Source organism: Chrysochloris asiatica, unplaced genomic scaffold (assembly GCF_000296735.1).
Source record: "Chrysochloris asiatica unplaced genomic scaffold, ChrAsi1.0 scaffold00094, whole genome shotgun sequence".
NCBI lineage: Eukaryota > Metazoa > Chordata > Mammalia > Afrosoricida > Chrysochloridae > Chrysochloris > Chrysochloris asiatica.
Window position 1 is genome coordinate 11,502,069 of NW_006408612.1, and position 22,644 is coordinate 11,524,712.

At 41.6% G+C, this 22,644-nt stretch overlaps 1 protein-coding gene across 1 annotated transcript in view; it reads right to left on the reverse strand.

The window, feature by feature from the left end:
- The window catches only part of LOC102841613 (titin-like), a 305,333-nt gene that overhangs the window by 30,126 nt on the left and 252,563 nt on the right, over positions 1-22,644 (reverse strand). The window contains exons 309-313 of the mRNA XM_006866702.1: positions 5,503-22,608; positions 4,161-4,457; positions 3,468-4,055; positions 3,073-3,375; positions 2,660-2,956 (exon numbers count right to left, since the gene is read on the reverse strand). Coding sequence (XP_006866764.1) covers positions 2,660-2,956; positions 3,073-3,375; positions 3,468-4,055; positions 4,161-4,457; positions 5,503-22,608 — 18,591 coding nt within the window. The remainder of the gene's footprint in view (positions 1-2,659; positions 2,957-3,072; positions 3,376-3,467; positions 4,056-4,160; positions 4,458-5,502; positions 22,609-22,644) is intronic.

Genomic DNA, 22,644 nt, shown 5'->3' on the forward strand with positions numbered 1-22,644 from the left:
TCCCTTATTTAAAAAAAAATAGAGAGAATATATGCATCTATAATTACATATATTATTGTTGTTGTTAAGTGCAGTCAAATATTGGTTCTGACTCATAGTAACCCTGAATAGGGCTTCTCAGGAGCGGCTGGTGAGTTTGAACCACTGACCTTTTGGTTAGCAGTCCAGTGCCACCCAGGACTGCATATATATACATAAACATATATATAGTTGTTAAGTGCCATTGAGTCAGTTTCAAATCATAGTGATCCTGTATAGGGTTTCCGAACCTGTAAATTGTAGCAGGAACAGAAAGCCTCATCTTTTTCCTGTGGAGCAGCTAGAAGACTTGAACCACTGACCCTGTGGTTAATTGTCTCTCTCTCTCTTTCTCTCTCTCTATTCATATATAAATGCACTCATATAAAATGTATATGTAAACAAGTATATACATTCACCTATATTTTTTAAAATTAAATTTTATTGGTCACTTCTCTATCTCAGATATGAAAGAAAGATTGTGAGTAAGCTCTGTAGCGCAACAATACTGCATTAATTGCACAAGGACTGAGGACCTTTTAAATGTACTTTAAGTCTATTTTATTTCAGTGGTTAAATGGGGTACATTAGTGAGAACATTACTGAAGAAGCCATATTGTACATTTCCTTTTACTCTAGCCTCTCATTCCTTTTCCTTTTATTGTTTTGTTATCAAGTCAGTTTTTTTTTTTTTTAAGTTTTTATTGTGAGTTGAGTGAAAGTTTATACGGAAGATCATTAGTTTTACATTCAACAAATCATACACCTTGTTTCATTACAATGACTATAATGCTCCCCATCAGTTAACAGTATTTCTCTCTATTCACTTTATCTCCTTTTTTAAAAAAAACAACAAAAAACACTCAGGCATATATAATAATTTATACAACCAAAGGGCACATTCTACAAGCTTGCCTCCTGGCCGCTAGCTCTCAGTCCCTCTCTTTCTATGAATCTAGAGTCCTCAGCTGCTCCCTCTCTCCATGTCCCCATCTCTGCCTCCATCTCTGGTGTTGCTGCTTCTCTGGATAGTCTCTCACTCCACTTGTGCTCTTCTCCCTTGATGGTCCTAGGGTCCTCTGTTTCTGGACTGTAAGATTACCTACTCCCCCATTTTTGTTACAAAACTTCTACTTTTACAATTGTGACAGTTGCTATTAGTCATGATAACAATTGCTCACTATTAAATCATAAGAATCTTACCCCATCTCTTTTTACCAGACCTATCTAGACAAGATGCAAACTATTCAGTAGGGACTCTTATCTTCCTCCACACACACTTAAATTAAACTCCCTATTGAAACCTTGTAAGTCAGTCACTCTGTGCCCTTATCACCTCATCATTTTAGGTAGCCAATCTCTAGATTGCCCGTCCCTATCTACCCTGTATACAGAGTCATCCAGTCAGTTTTGACTCATAGTAACTCTGTATAGGGTTTCCGAGAGAGACTGGTGGGTTTGAACTGCTGACCTTGTAGTTACCAATCCAGTGCTTATTCTACAGTGCCACACCAGGGCTATTCCTCTAACCACCTCTTATTCTTTCAGATTTTCCTTTCCAGTTCAGATATTCAAGTTTGGGCAGTTCATGTCAGGCTCTTGAAGTATAAATTCTCTAGTCACAGAGCTATGTGCTCACAGGACAATTTTCTACAAAGCTACTGAGGACTTTTGAGAAACAATTAAAATGGATTTGTTTTGTAGTCTCACAAATACTAATGATTCAATATCTACAAAGCCTGGTTCATAAAAAGCAGTTTGAGAATGGGAATGGATAATTTTGTCCAGACACTATAGTGTTTCAATTTCCTCCTCAAAAAATGGAGAGCTTTTAGAAGAATTATCATAGAGTAGCGAACACTCATGAAGTTTAAATTTAGAAACTACCGTTGTATTGAATGCACCAATTATTTTCCAAAATGGTCAGGTATTTGTATTTTGGAACAACAGCAATGAAGAAAGGGTCCTTGGGTCTGTCTGCTTGGGTTTGAATATCCACTCCCTTGGAAAAGTTCCATATTCTTTCTAACCCTCAGCTCTTATTAAAATGAGACTACTTTAGAGTGGAGCTGTGGGTTCATGAGCTAGACTGCAAGGTTGGTGGTTCAAGCTCACCATTCGCTCCTCAGAAACCCTATACAGGGTCGCTGTGGGTCAGAATTGACTCAATGGCACAACAACAACAACAACTTTTAGAGTTATTAGAACTAAGGGACAGAATTGAAGAAAAGAACCCAGCAACTGTTCATTGTGGCTAATGCTATCATCACCACCTCTGTTGAGTCTTTCATGTATTTTTCCAGGAATGCTTTCTGAAGACTCAAACATAATTTTAATGATTGACTCTGATAACTTAAAATGAAAGCTCCAGCTTGTATAATCAAAGAGTCATAGAAGGTTAAGTTAGTAAGGCCCTTATATATTCTTTTATACAAATCTCTCATTTTACAGATTAAGTCAAAATGTCCAGAGAGGTTAAGGAATTTTCCTAAGATTCACAACTAGTACAGAATTTCTTCCCAAACAATCTGAATAAAGCACAAAGTAAAAGTGATTCTATATAATTGTACCAAATCAGAAAAAGCATGTAAAAATATTGAGTTAAATTAATATTGCTATTTAAAATACTAGAAACACTTACCATAGGAATCAATGCATGTAATGGGGCCTACGATTTCAGATGGATTGCTGATGGAACCAACAGCATTCCTAGCAAAGACACGGAATTCATACTGGGAATTCTGAGTTAAACCAGAGACGGTGAATTGAGTCTCCATAACATTGGTGAAGCTGGCTTTGGTCCACCTGCCATCTGGAAGGTCACGTCTCTCAACAATGTAACCTGTAATCTTGCTTCCTCCATCAAAAGCTGGTTGTTGCCATGAAAGACTGACAGAATTCTTTGAAATGTCAGTGATACGAATGTTTCTTGGGGGTTCTGTGGTATTAAGAGAAACAGATTAGTGGTGCTTATACCAATATTATTATGCCTTGCAGAAATAAGATTTTCCTTTTTAAGCAGTCAGAACTATCATGCTTATGATAAGCACATACCACAGGCATCAATGGCTAGCACTGGTTCAGAAGGATGGCTGGGTTTTCCAACACCAGCAGCATTTTCTGCATATACTCTGAATTCATAAATAAGTCCAGCACTGATTGTAGTGACTTTGAAGTGAGTTGTGCGGATGATCGTTTTGTTGACTTTTTGCCATAAAATACTGTTTCTGTCTTTCATTTCCAGGTGATAGCCTATGACTGCATTGCCTCCATTGGACACTGGTTCATGCCAGCCCACAGTGATGCTTTCTCGAGTGACACTGGAGACCCATGGTGTTGACGGTGGTCCAGGTGTTGCTACAAAGAAGAGAAATCCCAAAGGTTAATACAAACATTTAAACTACTTATGCTAAATGAAAACCTAGAACGTGAAAAGTCTGACAACTTACTGTATGGTAATTTGACAACCACACAAGCTGAATCAGTGTGGTCACTGATGCCAAAGCGGTTTTCTGCCTTGATACGGAACTGGTATTCTTCTCCTTTGGTCAGTTTCATGACTTTAATCACAGTTCTTGCGACCGTTGCAGACACTTCTGTCCAAACTGCGGTATTTGTTTCTCTCTTGAGTACGATGTAATTGGTAACCTGACTTCCACCGTCATACTTAGGTGGCTCCCATTTGAGCATCACACTTTCTTCAGTTATGTCACTAATCACAACAGGGCCAGTTGGAGGACCAGGCCTGTCCAGCACGATGATGTTAAGGAAAGTTTTGGTTGTTCCACTGGAATTGGCAGCAGTGATCTCATACTTTCCAGCATCAGCAGCGCCACTTTCTTTGAGATTAATGGTGAGATTTTCAGCAGTAATTTCTGTATTAAATCTCATGGTGGCTTTCAGTGGAACACCATCTCTTGATAAGGTCACTTTGGGCAGTGGTTTTCCAGAAATTGGAATGTCAACTTTAAGGTTTGAACCAGCTCTAACATATACAGTGTGACTTGGGAAATTCTTCATGTCAATTTCAGGTGGTTCTGAAAGATAAAGTTTGGTAAGTGAAAGTGAACACGAGTTTCTAAAAATTAAGTACGTCAATGCAAATCATTTCAAATGTTGCTGCTACGTGAAATTAGACATACCCAGTTGCTCCTTAACAAGAACAGGAAGTAGAAGCTCTCTTGGGTCACTCATACCAGCTTGATTTTCAGCAAACACCCGGAAAAAGTATTCATGATTTTCTCTCAGTCCAGAAACAACATGATGGGTTGTCTTGACCACTGCACATTTAACCCAGTTTTTCTGTCCTTTTTCTAGTGCTTCAACGACATAGTGTACAATTCTGCTCCCGCCGTCGTGTTCTGGCTTCAACCACATCAGGGAAACACTATCTTTGCTTGTACTTGTTACTCCAAGTTTTTCAGGTGGGCTTGGCTTTTCTAAGAAAGGAAAGCATCAAAAGAAAACAAAGATGGTTACAACAGCTATTTCAATGTGCTGTTAAAAGAAAAATGCTAAATGAAGGCCACATTGTTACTGTGATTTGAGTCTTTCTTACTTTTTAAATGAGCAAGTTGGTTTCTGAGCTAACCAAAGCTCCCCAAGGCTGTGTCATTACATGATGTAGCATTCAATGAAATAGCAAATGATCAGATTAAATAATAAAATGTACCCCAAAATCCATTATGGGTATAAAAAGGAAGATCTAGATTAACCATCTTTTAAGAAACCTATATCATACAGCTTTTACACATTATATGTTGCTATTGTTAAGTGTCATTGAGTCGGTTCCAACTCATAGCAACCTTGTATAGGCTTCCAATGAGCAGCTGGTGGGTTTGAACTGCTGACCTGTGGTTAGCAGTCCAGTGCTTATCTTACAGTGCTACACCAGGACTCCTCACATTATATAGACTGTCAAATTTAACTGTACTTAACTCCAACATATGCATCCAATTCCAGCTTTGTAAATTTTTAAGCAATGAAAAGTTGTTTCTATGAGAAATTTCATCTTATGTGAACCAAAGCATTTAAGATTTAACAGTGACTAAGAAGGAGCTCTCGTAGCGTAGTTGTTGCGAATCGGGCTGCGAACCTCAGGGTCAGCAGTTTGAAACTACCAGCTGTTCCACGGGAGAAAGATGAGGCTTTCTGCTCCCATAAAGATGTACAGCCTCGGAAACCCCGTACAGGGTCGCTATGAGTTGGGACTGACTCCACGGCACATAACAACAACAACAAGAAGAATGGCTTGGAGTCCTCGTGCGGCGCTGTGGTCTAATGTGTCAGACTGTAAAGTCATTTGAACTGCAAGTTTGGTGGTTCAAGCTCACCAGCTGCTCCTTGGAAACCCTATACAGGGTCGCTATGGGTCGGAATCGACTTGATGGCACTTAACAACAACAACAACAACAACAACAAGAATAGCTTATGCTATCACAATTAATATGAATATGTGGATTTTCTTTGCTCTTAAAAACGTACCTGTTATTTTTACTCCTTCCTTCGTTTCGGCTGGTACACCAACACCAAATTCATTTTGTCCAGAGACTCTAAAGTAATAAATAGCTCCTTCTTGTAAGTTGGTAACTTTGTAGGAGAGACGATTACAGTTGTTGGTCACAGAGACCCATGCTTTTTTACTGGCCTCGCGTTTTTCTATGTGGTAATTCTTCACTGGGGCTCCACCATCATTTTCAGGAAGATCCCAGGATAGCACAGCAGACTCTTTGGTTACATCTTGTACAACAATATTGGCTGGAGGACCAGGGGTATCTAAAACTTTGACAACTAAAGTCAGTGAAGCAGAGCTCAGAATATTCTGAATTGTCAATGTATACTTTCCAGAATCATTCCTGTTGGCATTTTCAATAGTAAGTGATGTGCGGCAGTCTGTGGAATCAATATAAGCTCTAGTGCGGAGATCAGTGTCCGACTTACTCCACAAGACATTGGGTATTGGTCTTCCGCGGAAAGGTACAGTTATGGTAAATGAAGCACCGGCCTTGACAATCAAGGTCTTTTTCATTTCACTGTCAAGATCAAATACAGGTTCTTCTTCTCTTTCCTTTGCTATCTGAGGATCAGAGTTATCACTGGGATCACTCGCACCAACCTTATTGACAGATCTCACTCTGAAAACATATTCAGCTCCCGTTGTTAGTCCACTTACTGTATATTCGGTGCCTCTCAAGCTCTGAATGGCAGTCGTCCAGTCAGTTTCATTAGATGTTTTGTATTCTACAGTGTATCCAGTTACTGGGGCCCCACCATCAAACAAGGGCTTAACCCAGCTAATAGTTATGCTTGTTTTGCCTGAGTCCACAATTTTGGGTTTGGATGGAGGAGATGGTAAGAAGACTGGATCTTCTGCCCGAATCAAAGGAGAGGTTTCACTGGGAAGACTTAAGCCAGCAGCGTTTTCTGCATAAACCCGATACTCATATTCACATCCTTCACGAAGTCCTGTTGATTTCACTCTCAGATCATAAACTGGCTTTTTGTTTACACGTATCCATCGTAGACTGTTTTTCTCTCTTCTTTCTATTATATATCCAGAAATGTCACTGCCACCATCACTTTCAGGTCTGGACCAGCAAAGTGTCATGAAATCCTTAGTCACAGATGTAATTTCTAAAGAGGTAGGTGGACTAGGAACTGTAAATGGATCCAGAGCCTTTACAGCCACACTCTCAAGGGGCTCACCAACACCGTATTTATTAACTCCAGTCACTCTAAATATGTATTCATTGCCTTTGAGTAGCTTGGTTACTTTACAGGATGTTGTTCTTAATTCCCCTTCGCATATTGTCCATGCAAGATGGCTTGTTTCTCTTTTCTCTACAATATAATAGTCGATATCTGCACCTCCATCTTCTTGGGGTGGTCCCCAGGAAAGGGAACATTTCTCGGCCGTGAGACCATTTATTTCAAGTGGTCCTGCTGGTGGGCCAGGCTTATCAAGGACCTTGCAATTAACTGCCATAGAACGAGTTCCTGCAACATTTTTCAGGGTTAGTACGTACTGCCCAGTGTCTCGTCTTATACAGTCTTTAACTGTTAACAAAGTGTTATAGTCCGTTGAGACAATTTCTGTTCTTGCTCTTTCTTCAATTTCTTTACCATCTTTAGCCCATGAAATTACTGGCAGAGGTCGCCCTGCAATGTCTGCATTTATCTTAAGGACCTCTCCGGCTTTGATGACAATAACGTCTCGGAACTTGACATCCATCATAATTCTTGGAGCCTCAACATCATCTTTAACTGTAATAGGTCCAGTGGATTCAGATGGTTCACTAATTGAGTCAGCAGCATTCCGTGCAAAAACCCGGAATTCATAACGCTGGTCTTCAGTAAGTTCAGTTACCTCAAAGTATGTTTCTTGTATGTTAGTAAAATTGCACTTTAGCCATCGGCCATCTGGTAGTTCTCTACGTTCAATAATGTAGCCTGTGATCTTAGCTCCACCATCATAACGTGGTTTAGACCATTTAAGCGACACTGATTTTCTGGTGATATTTGTAACTTCAGGTTGTCCAGGAGGATCACAAGGATCTCTTGCTGGCACTGGGTCACAAGATTTACTACATTTACCAATTCCGGCAATATTCTCAGCATATACACGATACTCATACATCAGTCCTTCATCAAGGCCGGAGACTTTCATTTGAGTATCAGCAATGGGAATTTTATTTGCTTTGGACCAGAGAATACTGCTTCTTTCTTTATACTCAAGGTGATAGCCAATGACTCGACTTCCTCCATCATTGACTGGCACTTGCCAGGTTACAGTCATGGTAGATTTTGTGGCATGCACAACTTTCGGAGTACCAGGAGGTCCTGGGGGACTGAATGGATACTGTGCAACAACAGCTGAAGAGTCACTGTAGGAACTCTTTCCATAGCGGTTTTCTGCACAAACGCGGAACTGATACTCACTTCCTGTTATCAGACGGACTATTTTAATGGATGTTCTTGCAACTGCTTGTGAAACTACTTGCCAGGTTGTTGAAGTGGTTTCTCTCTTCTCAACAATGTAGTTGCTAATTTGGCAGCCACCATCATATTCTGGAGGATTCCAAGAAATAGTGACATTGTCACAACTAACCTCATCAATATGTATAGGTCCTGGAGGTCCTGGTCTGTCAAGGACAATTACAGTAATAGGAACAGTTGTAGATCCAGCACTGTTTGAAACACACAATTCATAGGTTCCAACATCTTCCCTTGAAGCTTCCTTAATACATAGGGATGTTACAGTCTTTGTAGAAATAACATTAACCCTGGTTGTCTCTTTAAGAGTCTGACCATCCTTTTTCCAGTTTATAGTGGCTTGAGGTCTTCCTTTAAATGGCACATCAATCTTAAGTTGTTCTCCAGCCTTTACATTGTAAGTATTGAAAGGAAGTTCAACTGAAGGCTTTATTTCAATATCTCTTGCAATTACTGGCACTCCAAGTTGCCTAGGGTCACTTCTTCCTTTTTCGTTAACTGCAGCTACCCTGAAGACATACTCTTCTCCTGCTGTTAGACCAGATACAGTAGCTTCCAGAGTCTTAACTTGTGTACAAGTGCTCCATTTTTCACTTCCTTTAGTCTGCATTTCAACTACATAACCAGTAATTTTGCTGCCACCATCACTTTCTGGTTTCTCCCACTTAATGGTAGCTGTATTGCGTGTCACATCAACAAGAGTTACTCTTCCAGGTGGGAGGGGTGGTTCAGACACTTTAACGGGTTCAGTTGTTTCAGCTGGCAAACCAATCCCATACTCATTGGAAGCCAAGACTCTGAAGTAGTAAGAACATCCTTCTTGGAGATTTTCAATTTTAAAAGTATTCTTAGTGCAATTGTTTGTAACAGTAGCATAGGCTTTTCTCGTAGTTTCTCGTTTTTCAACAATGTAGTTTGTAATCTTTGCTCCGCCATCAATAAGAGGTGGCTCCCAAGAGAGTACCACAGAGTCTTTCTTCACTTCTCTGACAGTCAAATTCACAGGGGCACTTGGTGAGTCAAGAACTCTGACATTAACAAAAGCGGTTTTGGAGCCACTGTTATTTTCTAATGTCAAATTATACCGACCACTATCAAATCTGGTGACATTATCAATCACCAACATTGTATATGAGCTGGTCACTTCAATCTGGGCCCTCTCAGTGAGAATGCCTTCAGCCTTTTCCCATTTAACTTCAGGTTGTGGTCTACCTTTGATAGTAACAAATAAGCGTAAAGTAGTGCTGGCACGTAGAATGACCATCTTTCTGAGATCAGCATCAAGTTCTATTTCTGGTGGCTCTATCCTTTCCTGAGCAATGACTGAGCCAGGTATCGTTGCAGGTTCACCGACCCCTTCAGAATTAATGGCACAGATACGGAAGTTATATTCAGTATTTTCTTTAAGCTTGGTCACTGTGAACTGTTTTGCTTGCAGCCCTGTTGGTGGCGTGCACGTTGTCCATTCATCAGCAGCAACATCCTTGACCTCAACAACATAACCTTTAACAGGTGCGCCACCATCATAAATTGGTTTATTCCATGCCAGGGATACAGAAGATCTGGAAGTGTCTGTCACTTTGGGATTGCTTGGTGGACCTGGTGGATACAAGACATCACATGCGCGATAGAAAACAGATGGCTCACTAGGTTCGCCCACACCAGCTGCATTTTCTGCAGAAACTCTGAATTCATAGGAATGGCCTTCAGTTAGGCCAGTTACCCTGAATCGAAGATCTGTTAGTGTTTTCTTGTTGCACTTGGTCCATCTAATGCCTTCTTTATCTCGTTTTTCAAGAATGTAACCCTCAATTTCAGCACCTCCATCATCCACTGGACGTGTCCATGTTACTACCATAGAATCTTTGGTGATTGCTGAGACTTCAGGCGTTGAAGGAGGACCTGGTGGCTTATATGGATTACAGGCTATCACAGGTTCAGATTCCAGGGGCTCACCAATTCCGTATTTATTCACAGCCATGACACGGAAAATGTACTCATTACCAGGAAGCAGTTTAGTGACTTTGTAGTTTAAGGCCTGCACCTCCGTTGAAACTTGGGTCCAGGATAGTCTGCTTGTTTCTCTCTTTTCAATGATGTAATGTGAAATATTAGCACCACCATCTTGTAAAGGTGGGTTCCATGCCAGGTAACATTTTTCAGCAGTAACCCCTGAGACCTTTAGAGGACCTTCAGGAGGCCCTGGCCTGTCTAGTACCTTTACGGTGATTGGTATAGATTTTGTACCACCAACATTACTCAATTTTAGAATATATTGTCCTCCATCAGTCCGTATACAGTCTTTGACAACAAGTGTTGTTTTCTGAATAGTGGATTTAATTTCCATCCTAGCAGCTGTTTCTTCAAGCTCTTTTCCATCTTTTGACCAAACAATATCAGGAATAGGTTTGCCGCGGATATCAGCTTCAAGAACAAAAGTCTCTCCTGCACGGACAATGATGATGTCTTTATATTTTGGATCCAGTGAGGCATCTGGTGCATCAATTTCATCTCTTGCAGTAATGGCACCAGTACTTTCAGATGGTTCACTGAAGTTGTCAGCTGCATTTCTTGCAATTACTCTAAATTCATACCTTTCATTTTCTACAAGTCCACTCACTGTAAATTCAGTTTCTAATACATTAGTAAAACTGGCTTTCATCCAACGGCCATCAGGTAGATCTTTCTTCTCTACAATATAACCTGTTATTTTGCTACCACCATCATAGGCAGGTTTCTTCCATTTCAGTGTAACACTGTTTCTTGTAATAACAATGGCTTCCGGGCGACCAGGTGGGTCACATGGATCACGAGCAACAAAGCATTCAGATACTTTGCTAGGCTTACCAATGCCAACAATGTTTTCAGCAGAAACTCTGAACTCATACTCAAGGCCCTCATCAAGTCCAGTTGTTTTGAACTTGGTGTCTTGAATAGGAGTCTTATTTAATTTGATCCATAAAATGCTGTTCTTTTCTTTCTGTTCAAGATGATAGCCGATAACTTTGCTACCTCCATCATTAACTGGCTCATGCCACTGCACAAACATTTGGTCTTTTGAGACAGATGTCACAAAAGGAGTTCCAGGTGGCCCAGGTTCTTTAAACGGATATTGCACAACAACCGGTTTAGAATCTAGAGGAGTGCTTTTTCCATACCTGTTTTCAGCAAAAATTCTAAACTGGTATTCAGTGCCAGTTTTGAGTTTGGTTATTTTAATTGTTGTCCTTGCAACTGTTGCTGATACTGTCTGCCAAGTGGTGGTAGTTGTATCTCTCTTCTCTACAATGTAGTTACTTATTTGGCAGCCACCAGTATAAGCTGGAGGTTCCCAAGATATGACTACAAAGTCTGCACTAACTTCATCAAACCGAACTGGTCCAATGGGAGGTCCAGGCTTTTCTAAGACGATAATGCTGAGATTTTCTGTCGCTGTGCCTGCACTATTCGTTGCTGTGATGGTATATTTTCCAAAGTCATCTTTGTTACTTTCTTTAATGTGCAAAATAGTTGAGGTAGCTGTTTCATCAACATTTACTCTTGTTGTCTGTTTCAGAGCCTCACCATCTTTGACCCAAGAAACTTTAGGTCTTGGTCGCCCTATAACTGGAATTTCGATTTTAAGATCTTCTCCAGCTTGCACACTATACGTATTAAACGGTAACTTCAAACTTGGCTGTATAGTCAAGTCCTTGGCTATGACAGGAACACCAAGTACTCTTGGGTCGCTTTTTCCTTTCTCATTATAAGCCTTGACACGGAATTGGTATTCTTGGCCAGAACTCAAACCAGTAACTACTGCATTGCAGACTTTCGATTCAGCCACAACACTCCATTTTTCAGTTCCTTTGGGCTGCATTTCAACAACATAGCCCAGGATTCTGCTACCACCATCATGTTCAGGTTTCTCCCACATAAGTGATGCACTTGTCTGGGATACATCAGTGAGTGTCACTTTCCCTGGTGGGGAAGGAGGCTCTGCAGCTTTCACAGCATCAACCGTTTCCACTGGAACACCGACTCCAAACTCATTTTCAGCCATGACTCTAAAGTAATAAGTGGCTCCTTCTGTAAGATTCTCAACTTTAAAGCTTGTTTTGTTGCATTTACTACTTACATTAGCATATGCTTTTCTGGTGGACTCACGTTTATCAATCACATAGTTCTTGATCTTTGCACCCCCATCAATGATGGGTGGTTCCCATGTCAGAAGGACAGAATCTTTTCTCACTTCCTTGACTGCCAAATTCTGTGGTGGTCCTGGAGTGTCAAGAACTTTCACAGTTACAAAAGCAGATTTGGTTCCACTGCTATTTTCCAGTGTGAGAATGTATTTCCCAGCATCATTTCTATCACAATTATCTATCGATAATTGGGTATAATTTAATCCCTTTTCAATTTGAACCTTATCTGTGAATTCACCTTCCTCTCGAGACCAAGTGATCTCAGGTGTTGGGCGACCTTTGAATGGAATATGAATTCTGGCAGATCCACCAGCTCTTACAACTATTCCTTTTCGTAATTCAGAGTCAAGGTCAAGTTCAGGTGCTTCAAGTTTATCTTCTGGTTTCACGGTACCAGGAATTTCTGCGGTTTCACCTAAACCAACTTTATTGAGGGCGCAAACTCGTATTCTATACTCTTGATGTTCGGTGAGCTTTGAAATTTCATATCGAGTGACTCTCAGACCAGTCTGTGGAGTAACTATTTGCCATTCGTCTTCCTCTGCTTTACAGATTTCTACTACGTATCCCAGGATCTCACTGCCACCATCATAGATGGGTTTACCCCAGGCAAGTGTAATTGAATTTTTAGTGGTGTCTACAATGTGTGCATTGGTGGGTGGGCCAGGTTTGAACACAGGATCACAAGCCTTATAATAAACTGTAGCTGGACTTGGTTCACCAACACCAGCGGCATTTTCTGCAGAGACTCTGAATTCATACTCGTGATCTTCTGTTAATCCTGTGACTCTTAGACGCAAATCAGTAATGCGGCGTTTATTGCATTTTATCCACCTAATGCCACTTCTGTCTCTTTTCTCTACAATGTAGCCAATAATCTCACTTCCACCATCACTATCTGGACGGTTCCAGCAGACTGTCATTGAGTCCTTGGTAATGTTTGTGATTTCCAAGTTTTTAGGTGGTCCAGGTAGCACAAATGGATTTTTCATTAGTACTGGTGCCGATTCTAAAGGCTCTCCAACGCCATATTTGTTGACAGCCATTATACGGAAAATGTATTCATTCCCTTCTAAGAGTTTGGTAACTTTCACAGAATTGGTCACAACTTCTGAGGACACAACAGTCCAGGCAAGTCGACTGGTTTCTCTCTTTTCAACAACATAGTGAGAAATATCACTGCCACCATCTTGAAGTGGTGGAGACCAAGTTAAAGTACATTTTTCAGAAGTGACTCCAGTAACCTGGACTGGCCCTTCTGGAGGTCCTGGTCTATCTAAAACTTTTACATTTACTGGGAATGACTTAGACCCTGCAACATTAGATGCTCTTAAAATATACTGTCCACCATCAATTCTAATGGCATCCTTTATAACAAGTAAAGCTTTAAAGTCTGTGTTCTTTATTTCACATCTAGCAGATTCTTCAACTTCTTTATCGCCTCTTAACCATTCAATGGTAGGTAAGGGCTTTCCATGGACATCGGCTTCAAGTTTGAATGTTTCTCCAGCATTTACTACAATCGTGTCTCTGAATTTTGGATCCATTGAAATTCTTGGGAGCTCAACCTCATCCTTGGCAGTTATTGGTCCAGTACTGTCAGAAGGCTTACTTATTGTACCAGCTGCATTCTTTGCAATGACTCTGAATTCGTATCTTTGATCTTCAGTAAGGCCAGATACAGTAAATTGAGTTTCAGTGACATTTGTGAAACTGGCTTTCATCCAGCGACCCTCAGGCAAGTCACGTTTCTCTACAATGTAGCCCGTAATCATACTTCCACCATCATACACAGGTTTTGTCCACTGTAAAGTGATTTCATTTCTTTTGACCATTATAGCTTCAGGAGTTCCTGGTGGGTCACAGGGATCTCTAGCTACATAGCATTCAGAAGTCTTGCTTGCTTTGCCTATACCAACAATGTTTTCAGCATAAACTCTGAATTCATATTCAATGCCCTCTTCAAGATTGAGTGCTTTAAATTGGGTGTCATGAATAATAGTTTTGTTGACTTTTGTCCACAAGATACTATTTCTTTCTTTCCTTTCAAGGTGGTAACCTATGACTGGACTTCCACCATTATTAATTGGCTCATGCCACTGTACAACCATGGAATCTTTTGAAATGGCTGTGACAAATGGGGTACCTGGAGGACCTGGTTCTTTGTAGGGATATTGAGCTACAATTGGCTCAGACTCCAAGGCAAAGCTCTGTCCATATCTATTCTCAGCAAATATTCTGAATTGGTATTCTGTACCCGTTTTCAGTTTGGTCACTTTGAGGGTAGTTCTGGCAACAGTGGCAGAAACAGTATCCCACACTGTGGTAGTTGTATCTCTTTTCTGAACGATGTAGTTGGTAATCTGGCAGCCTCCTGTGTACAGCGGAGGGTTCCAAGATAATGTAATGCTTTCAGCACTGACTTCATCAAATTTAACAGGTCCTTTGGGAGGATCGGGCTTATCGAGAGTTATAATTTCAATGGATGCTGTTTTCTGGCCAACAACATTGGCAACTGTGATTCCATACTGTCCACCGTCATCCTTGTGAGTGTCTTTAATGCTAAGGACAGTGAGGTCAGTTGAATCGGTGACATTGATTCTTGTGGTCTGTTTTAGTGGAAGACCATCTTTAGTCCAGGAAATAGTTGGTTTAGGACGCCCAGAAACTGGCACTTCTATTTTCAAATCTTGGCCAACCTGTATACTATAACTGTTGAATGCAGGTCTTACATCTGGCTCAATCACCAGATCTTTAGCAACTATTGGGACTGCAAGGGACCTAGGATCACTTCTGCCCTTTTCATTTACAGCAATCACTCTAAAAAGATATTCTTCTCCTTGAGTTAGGTTGGTAATTACTGCTTCAAGGGTTTTTACTCGAGCACACTCTGACCATTTATCACTGTGTTTAGCTTGCATTTCTACAATATACTGAATGATTTTACTGCCACCATCGTGTTCAGGCTTTGTCCAACTCAGGGAGACGCTGTTCCTGGTGACGTCATCCACAGTTATTTTCCCTGGAGGTTGTGGGACTTCAGCCACCTTAACTGGATCAGCAGTGCGGGCAGGCAGACCGATACCATACTCGTTCTCAGCTGTGACTCTAAAGTAATAACTGCAACCTTCTTGGAGTTGATCTATTTTCCAAGAATTCTTGTGGCAATTCGTTACAACAGCAGCATACGATTTTCTTGTGGCTTCACGTTTTTCAACAATGTAATTTTTTATTTTGGATCCCCCATCCAACAAAGGTGGTTCCCATGTAATTGATACTGAATCTTTGGTGATATCTGTGACTTTCAGGTTCACAGGTGGACTTGGTGTATCCAGGACTCTCACAGAAACAAAGGCAGACTTTGTTCCACTGCTGTTTTCTAATGTCAAAGTATATTTTCCACTGTCGTATCGGTTGACGTTGTCAAGAACAAGAGAGGTGAAGCTGCTAGTGACGTCAATTATAGCTGCATCTCGGATCTCACCATCCATTTTCCCCCATTTAACTTCTGGTGTAGGACGACCTTTAATAGGCACAAATAGCCTTAAGGTGCCACCTGCCCTTATATTTATAATTTTCCTTAGTTCTAGATCAAGATCCAGGTCTGGTGCTTCCAATTTTTCTTCAACTATTATAGGCCCAGGGACATCAACATGTTCTCCAACTCCAGCTTTATTAACAGCACAGATACGGAAGTTGTACTCATGTTTTTCCAACAGCTTCTCTACTTCCATATTTGTTTTATTGATTCCAGTTGGTGGAGTGCACATTGTCCATTCACCAACACTCACATCACATTTTTCAACAATATATCCTTGGATTTCACAGCCACCATCATATATTGGTTTGCTCCACGAAAGGAAAACTGAGGATCTGGTAATATCTATGACTTTGGGGTTATTTGGAGGCCCTGGCTTATAAACAGGATCACAAGCCTTTTGGTAAGTGGAAGGTGGGCTTGGCTCACTAAGTCCAGCAGCATTCTCGGCGGAGACTCTGAATTCATAGTTGTGATTTTCTATGAGTCCAGTAACTTTCAAGCGCAACTCCCCAATCAGGCGCTTGTGACATCTTGTCCATCTGATGCCCTCTTTATCTCGTTTTTCGAGAACATATCCAAGTATTTCACTACCCCCATCAGATGCTGGCCTTTCCCATACAACAATCATTGAGTCCTTGGTCACTGTTGTTACTTCTGGAGCCTTTGGTGCATCTGGCACCACAAATGGATTCTTAGCAATTACTGGTTCAGATTCTAGAGGTTCACCAACACCGTATTTGTTCACAGCCATTATACGGAAAATATATTCATTGCCTTCAAGAAGTTTAGTCACCTTGCAGCTGAGAGTTTGCACATTGGCATCTACCACAGTCCAAACTAAGCGGCTGGTCTCTCTCCTTTCCACAATATAATTTATGATGTCACTGCCGCCATCTTGCAGTGGGGGTTTCCAAGCTATTGAGCATTTTTCTGCTGTAACTCCTGATATAGCAACTGGTCCTTCAGGTGGCCCTGGTCTATCAAGAACTTTGACATTCACAGTAACCGATCTTTCTCCTGCAACATTTTTGGCTGTCAAAATATAATTTCCGCTATCAACACGCGTTGCATCTTTTACACTGAGACTGGTAGCAAAATCAGTGCTCTTTATTTCTAATCTAGCTGTGCTTGAAAGCTCCCGATCATTTTTTATCCACTGAATGGTTGGTATTGGTTTGCCGTAAATATCTGCATCAATCTTGAATGATTCACCAGCGTGAAGTACAACTGTGTCCTTGAATTTTGGATCCATACTTATTCGTGGTGGGTCTATCTCATCTCTTGCTGTTATCGCTCCTGTGCTTTCTGAAGGCTCACTAAACACTCCTGCAGCATTTCGAGCTATAACTCGGAACTCATATCTGTGATCTTCAACCAAGCCAGTTACTTCAAACTGTGTCTCAATGACATTTGTAAAACTGGCTTTCATCCAGCGGCCCTCAGGTAGTTCTTTCTTCTCAACAATATAACCAGTGATTTTGCTTCCACCATCATAGGCGGGTTTCTTCCACTGAAGAGTCACAGAATTCCTTGTGACAATGACTGCCTCTGGCCGCCCTGGTGGATCGCATGGGTCACGAGCCACGTAGCATTCTGACACTTTGCTTGGCTTGCCAATGCCCACTATGTTCTCTGCAGAGACTCTAAATTCATATTCAATACCTTCTTCAAGGCCAGTTGCTTTAAACTTGGTTTGAGGAATAGGTGTTTTGTTCAACTTAACCCAGAGGATGCTATTTCTTTCTTTGCGTTCTATATGATAGCCAATGACTTTGCTACCTCCATCACTAACTGGCTCATTCCATTGTACTTCCATGCTGTCCTTGGAAGAGGATGTTACGAATGGTGTTCCTGGAGGACCAGGAACTTTGAATGGATACTGGGCTACAACAGGCTCAGAGGTAAGATATGTACTCTTTCCATATCTATTTTCAGCTGCAATTCTAAACTGATATTCACATCCAGTCTTTAATCTGCAAGCTTTTATTGTTGTCCTTGCAACAGTGGCTGACACAATTTGCCAGGTGGTTGTGGAAGTATCCCGTTTCTCTACAATGTAATTATTGATAGAACTTCCACCATCATACTTTGGTGGGCCCCAGGAAAGAGTAATACTATCAGCTGTCACTTCATCCATTTTAACTGGTCCAGTTGGAGGTCCTGGTTTGTCAAGAACAATAACATTAAGGGTTTCAGTAGCTTCACCAGCTGAGTTCGTCAGCTTGACTACATAATGTCCAACATCTTCCCGGCAGGCCTCCTTTATTGTCAGTAGTGAATTGTTTTCTGTGCTTTCTGCATTCACTCTAGTTGTCTGCCTCAGTGGTACAGTATCTTTATGCCATGTTACGGTTGGGGTAGGACGTCCGATGAAAGGAACGTCAATTTTTAAGTCTTCACCAGCCAGTACAGTGTAAGTGTTGAACAGGAGTTTGAAGGCCGGTGGAATGACGAGATCTTTAGCAATTACTGGCACACTTAGTTGTCTAGGATCACTAATACCCTTTTCATTCTGTGCAGAAACACGGAAAGAGTATTCTTCACCCTGAATTAATCCAGTTATCGTGGCTTCAGTGACTTTGACTGTGGCACATGTCACCCATTTGTCACTGCCTTTGCTCTGCATCTCCACAATGTAGCCTAGAATTCGACTGCCTCCATCATGCTCTGGTTTCTCCCAAGAGAGGGACACACTGTTCCTTGTGACATCCATCAAAGTGATTTTTCCTGGAGGAAGAGGTCGTTCTGATGCTTTAACAGATTCTGTAGTTTCAGCAGGCAGGCCAATGCCATATTCATTTTCAGCCAGAACCCTGAAGTAGTAACTACAGCCTTCTTGAAGCTGGTCTACCTTCCAAGTGGTCTTGTGGCAATTTGTTGCAACGGTTGAATAAGCTTTTCTTGTTGATTCCCGCTTTTCAACAATATAGTTCTTTATTTTTGAACCTCCATCGATGAGAGGAGGTTCCCACGTCAGTGTGACAGATGTCTTAGTAACTTCCTTTATCTTCAGGTTTTGCGGAGGACCTGGTGTATCTAGTACTCTCACGTTGACAAATGCGGACTTGCTGCCTGAGCTATTTTCTACAGTTAATATGTATTTGCCACTGTCGAATCTGTTTACATTTCCAACGATAAGAAGGGTGTAAGAGCTTGTGGATTCAATGCTAGCTTTATCTAAAGATTCTCCATGTTCACGTGCCCACTTCACCTCGGGAGCAGGCCGTCCTTTGATTGGAACAAACAGTCTAAGGGTGCAACAGGCTCTTATAGTAACCACTTTGCGTAGGTCAGCATCCAGTTCAATCTCTGGAGGCAGCATCCTTTCTTCAGCTTTTGGAGTTCCAGGAACAAGCGCTGGTTCCCCAATTCCTTCAGAATTCATGGCATAGATGCGGATTTTGTATTCTTGATTCTCTATGAGATTGGTAATGGTATAAGAAGTTGCCTTGAGCCCAGCTGGCGGAGTGACAATCTGCCATTCATCTTCCTCTGGTAAGGCAATCTCAACCATATACCCAGTGATTTCTGAACCACCATCATAGATAGGTTTATTCCAAGCAATTGAGATGGATGATCTGCTTGTATCTAGAACACGTGGATTACCTGGCGGGCCAGGTTTAAACACAGTGTCACAAGCTTTATAAAATGGACTGGTTGCACTGGGTGCACTGATTCCAGCAGCGTTTTCAGCCATAATTCTGAACTCATATTCATGGCCTTCTGTCAGTCCAGACACTTTATATCTTAAGTCAGTAAGAGCTTTTTTGTTGCATTTGACCCAGCGTTGTCCGGCTTTATCACGTCGTTCCACAATGTAATTGGTGATTTCACTTCCGCCATCAGAGTCAGGATGTCCCCAGCAGACAACCATTGAATCTTTAGTAATAGTTGTAACTTCAGGGTTTTTGGGTGGATCAGGAGGTCCGTAAGGATTTACTGCAAGCACGGGCTCTGATTCCAGTGGCTCTCCAACTCCGTATTTATTTACAGCCATGACACGGAAGATGTATTCATTGCCTTTCAAAAGTTTAGTGACCTTTAGTTTTGTCAGTTGGACTTCTGAGGCTACATTTGTCCATGCCAATCTACTGGTTTCCCGTTTCTGCACGATATAATGGTCAATTTTGGCACCTCCATCATCCAGTGGAGGTAACCAAGACAATACACACTTTTCTGATGTCACCTCAGACACATCCAAAGGTCCTTGAGGTGGGCCTGGTCTATCGAGAACTTTGACGTTGAAAATGTGTTTGGCAAAACCACCAGGATTCGTAGCTGTTAAAATATAAGCACCACCGTCTCTTCTTGCTGAATCCTTGTTTATTAGATGCGTAGAAAAATCTGCAATTTTAATTTCTAATTTTCCTGTGCCTTCTAGCTCTTTCCCATCTTTTGTCCATTCCATTGTTGGAGGTGGGCGGCCTGAAACATCAGCTTCCAGCTTGAATGCTTCACCTGCTTTTAATATAACTGTGTCCTTGAATTTAATATCCACCATTATTCTTGGTGCCTCAATATCATCCCTGCATGTTATAGCATCTGATGGCTCAGACGGTGGACTCACAGCACCAGCAGCATTTTTGGCAATCACACGGAATTCATATGCAGCATCTTCCGTTAGCCCACTGACTGTAAATTCATTTTCCAAAATGTTGCTGAAGTTGGCCTTCAGCCACCGTCCGTTAGGAAGGTCTCTCTTTTCAACTATATAACTAGTAATTTTGAAACCTCCAGTATACTCAGGCTTAGCCCACTTCAGTGCTACTGTGTGTCTGGTGATATTAAGGGGAACCGGTTTCCCAGGTGGATCAATGGGATCCAAAGCAAACATAGGTTCCGATGGCTTGCTCGGCTTGCTTTTGCCTGCTAAGTTTTCTGCAATTACTCGGAATTCATAAGCTACGCCATCTGTAAGTCCAGTTGATTTGAAAATGTTGCCTGGTATTAATGTTTTGCTCACAGTCTGCCAGAGAATACCATTTCGTTCTTTTCTTTCCACATGATATCCTAAAATGGGGCTTCCCCCATCAGAAAGAGGCTCATGCCAGCTAATTGTCATTGAATCCTTGGTGACTGCAGTTACCTGTGGGGTGCCAGGAGGCCCAGGGACCTTAAATGGATAGTTGGCAACCACAGATGCTGATGTGATGCCTGGTCCAACTCCATATCTGTTTTGGGCTTTTACACGGAATTGATATTCCACTCCAGTAATAAGACGAGTAGCTTTGTAGGTAGTACGGATAACGGTGGTTGCTAACTCGACCCATGTGGTGCTATCAGTCTGGCGCATTTCCACTACATAATTGCTTATTGGTACACCTCCATCATTCTCAGGTGGCTCCCAAGAGAAGGTTACAAAATCAGATGAAACTTCATCAAATTTGATGGGTCCAGTAGGTGGTCCTGGGATATCATGGACCTGAACAGTGATGACATCACCAACCTCTCCTACAATGTTCCTTGCTGTTACCGGATAAGGCCCACTATCACTTCTTATGCATTCGTTGATATTTAAGATGGTTGAAGTTGCAGTATTTTCAACATTAACTCTTTGTGTCTGTTTAAGAATCTGCTCTCCTTTTTTCCATGTAACTGTGGGCTTTGGTCTGCCAAGTACTGGAATTTCCACTTTGATGTTGTCACCAGCCCTGGCAATGACCAATTTCTGGTAAATGCCACGGAGATCCAATTCTGGAAGCATCGTCTGCTCCTTGACGATGACGGGTCTGCTTTCTCGAGGGGCACTTCTCCCAGCACTGTTCACTGCCATCACTTGGAAGGTGTATTCCTCCCCTTCAGTTAGGTTTCGGACAACACACTCTAAGCCCTTCACAGTTGTGATGTGGGTCCATTGATCAGAGCCTTTTCTTTGGGCTTCAATCACATAGCCAGTGATCTTACTGCCACCGTCGTGTTTTGGTTTAGGCCATGCCAGGCTGACTGTGCTCTTAGTTATGTCCATAATATTAAGACTGTCTGGTGGTGATGGTGCTTCGGAAGCTCTGACAGGCTCCGCTGTTTCTGTTGGCTCACCAATTCCATATTCGTTTTCTGCCATCACTCTGAAGAAGTATTCACATCCTTCAGTCAGGCCAGTAACTTTATATGTGCATTTATGGCATTTAGTGGTGGCCGTGGAATACGATTTCCGTGTTGCTTCACGTTTCTCTACAATATAATTAGTTATACGTGAGCCCCCATCTATCAGAGGGAGGTCCCAGTGCAGGGTGACACTGTCCTTTGTAATGTCCGTAGGCCGCAGGTTAAGAACAGGCCCTGGTGTATCCAAGACTCTGACATTAACAAAGCCACTTTTCTTGCCTGCAGCATTTTCAATTGTCATCACAAATTTACCGGTGTCGTATCTGTTACATTCTGGGATAATCAGAAGAGTAAATGATTCCGTATTTTCGATATTGGCTCGGGTTTTAAGGTTGATATCATCTTTGGTCCATGTCACTTCAGGTGCAGGACGACCTTTAATTGGCACAAAGATTCTAATACTGAGCCCTGCTCTAACAACAAGTGTTTTTCGAAGTTCAGCATCTAGTTCAAAATCAGGAGCCATTTCCCGTTCTACAATTTCAACATTTGGAATCACTGCTGGCTCCCCAACGCCTGCATCATTGATGGCACTGATCCTAAAGTTGTATTTTTCTTTAGTCTGAAGATCAGGGACAACAAACTTAGTGATTCTCAGGGCTGTTCCTGTTGTATCTTTAGTCCAAGTTTCCTCTCCTACTTGTTGATGCTCTACAATGTAGCCAGTGATTTCAAGTCCACCATCATAATGAGGCTTGCCCCATGCTAAAGAAGCAGATTTCTTGGTAGTATCAGTGACATGTGCATTTGAAGGTGGTCCTGGAGGATCTGAAAAGGACACAAAAGTATACATTAAGAGTTTGG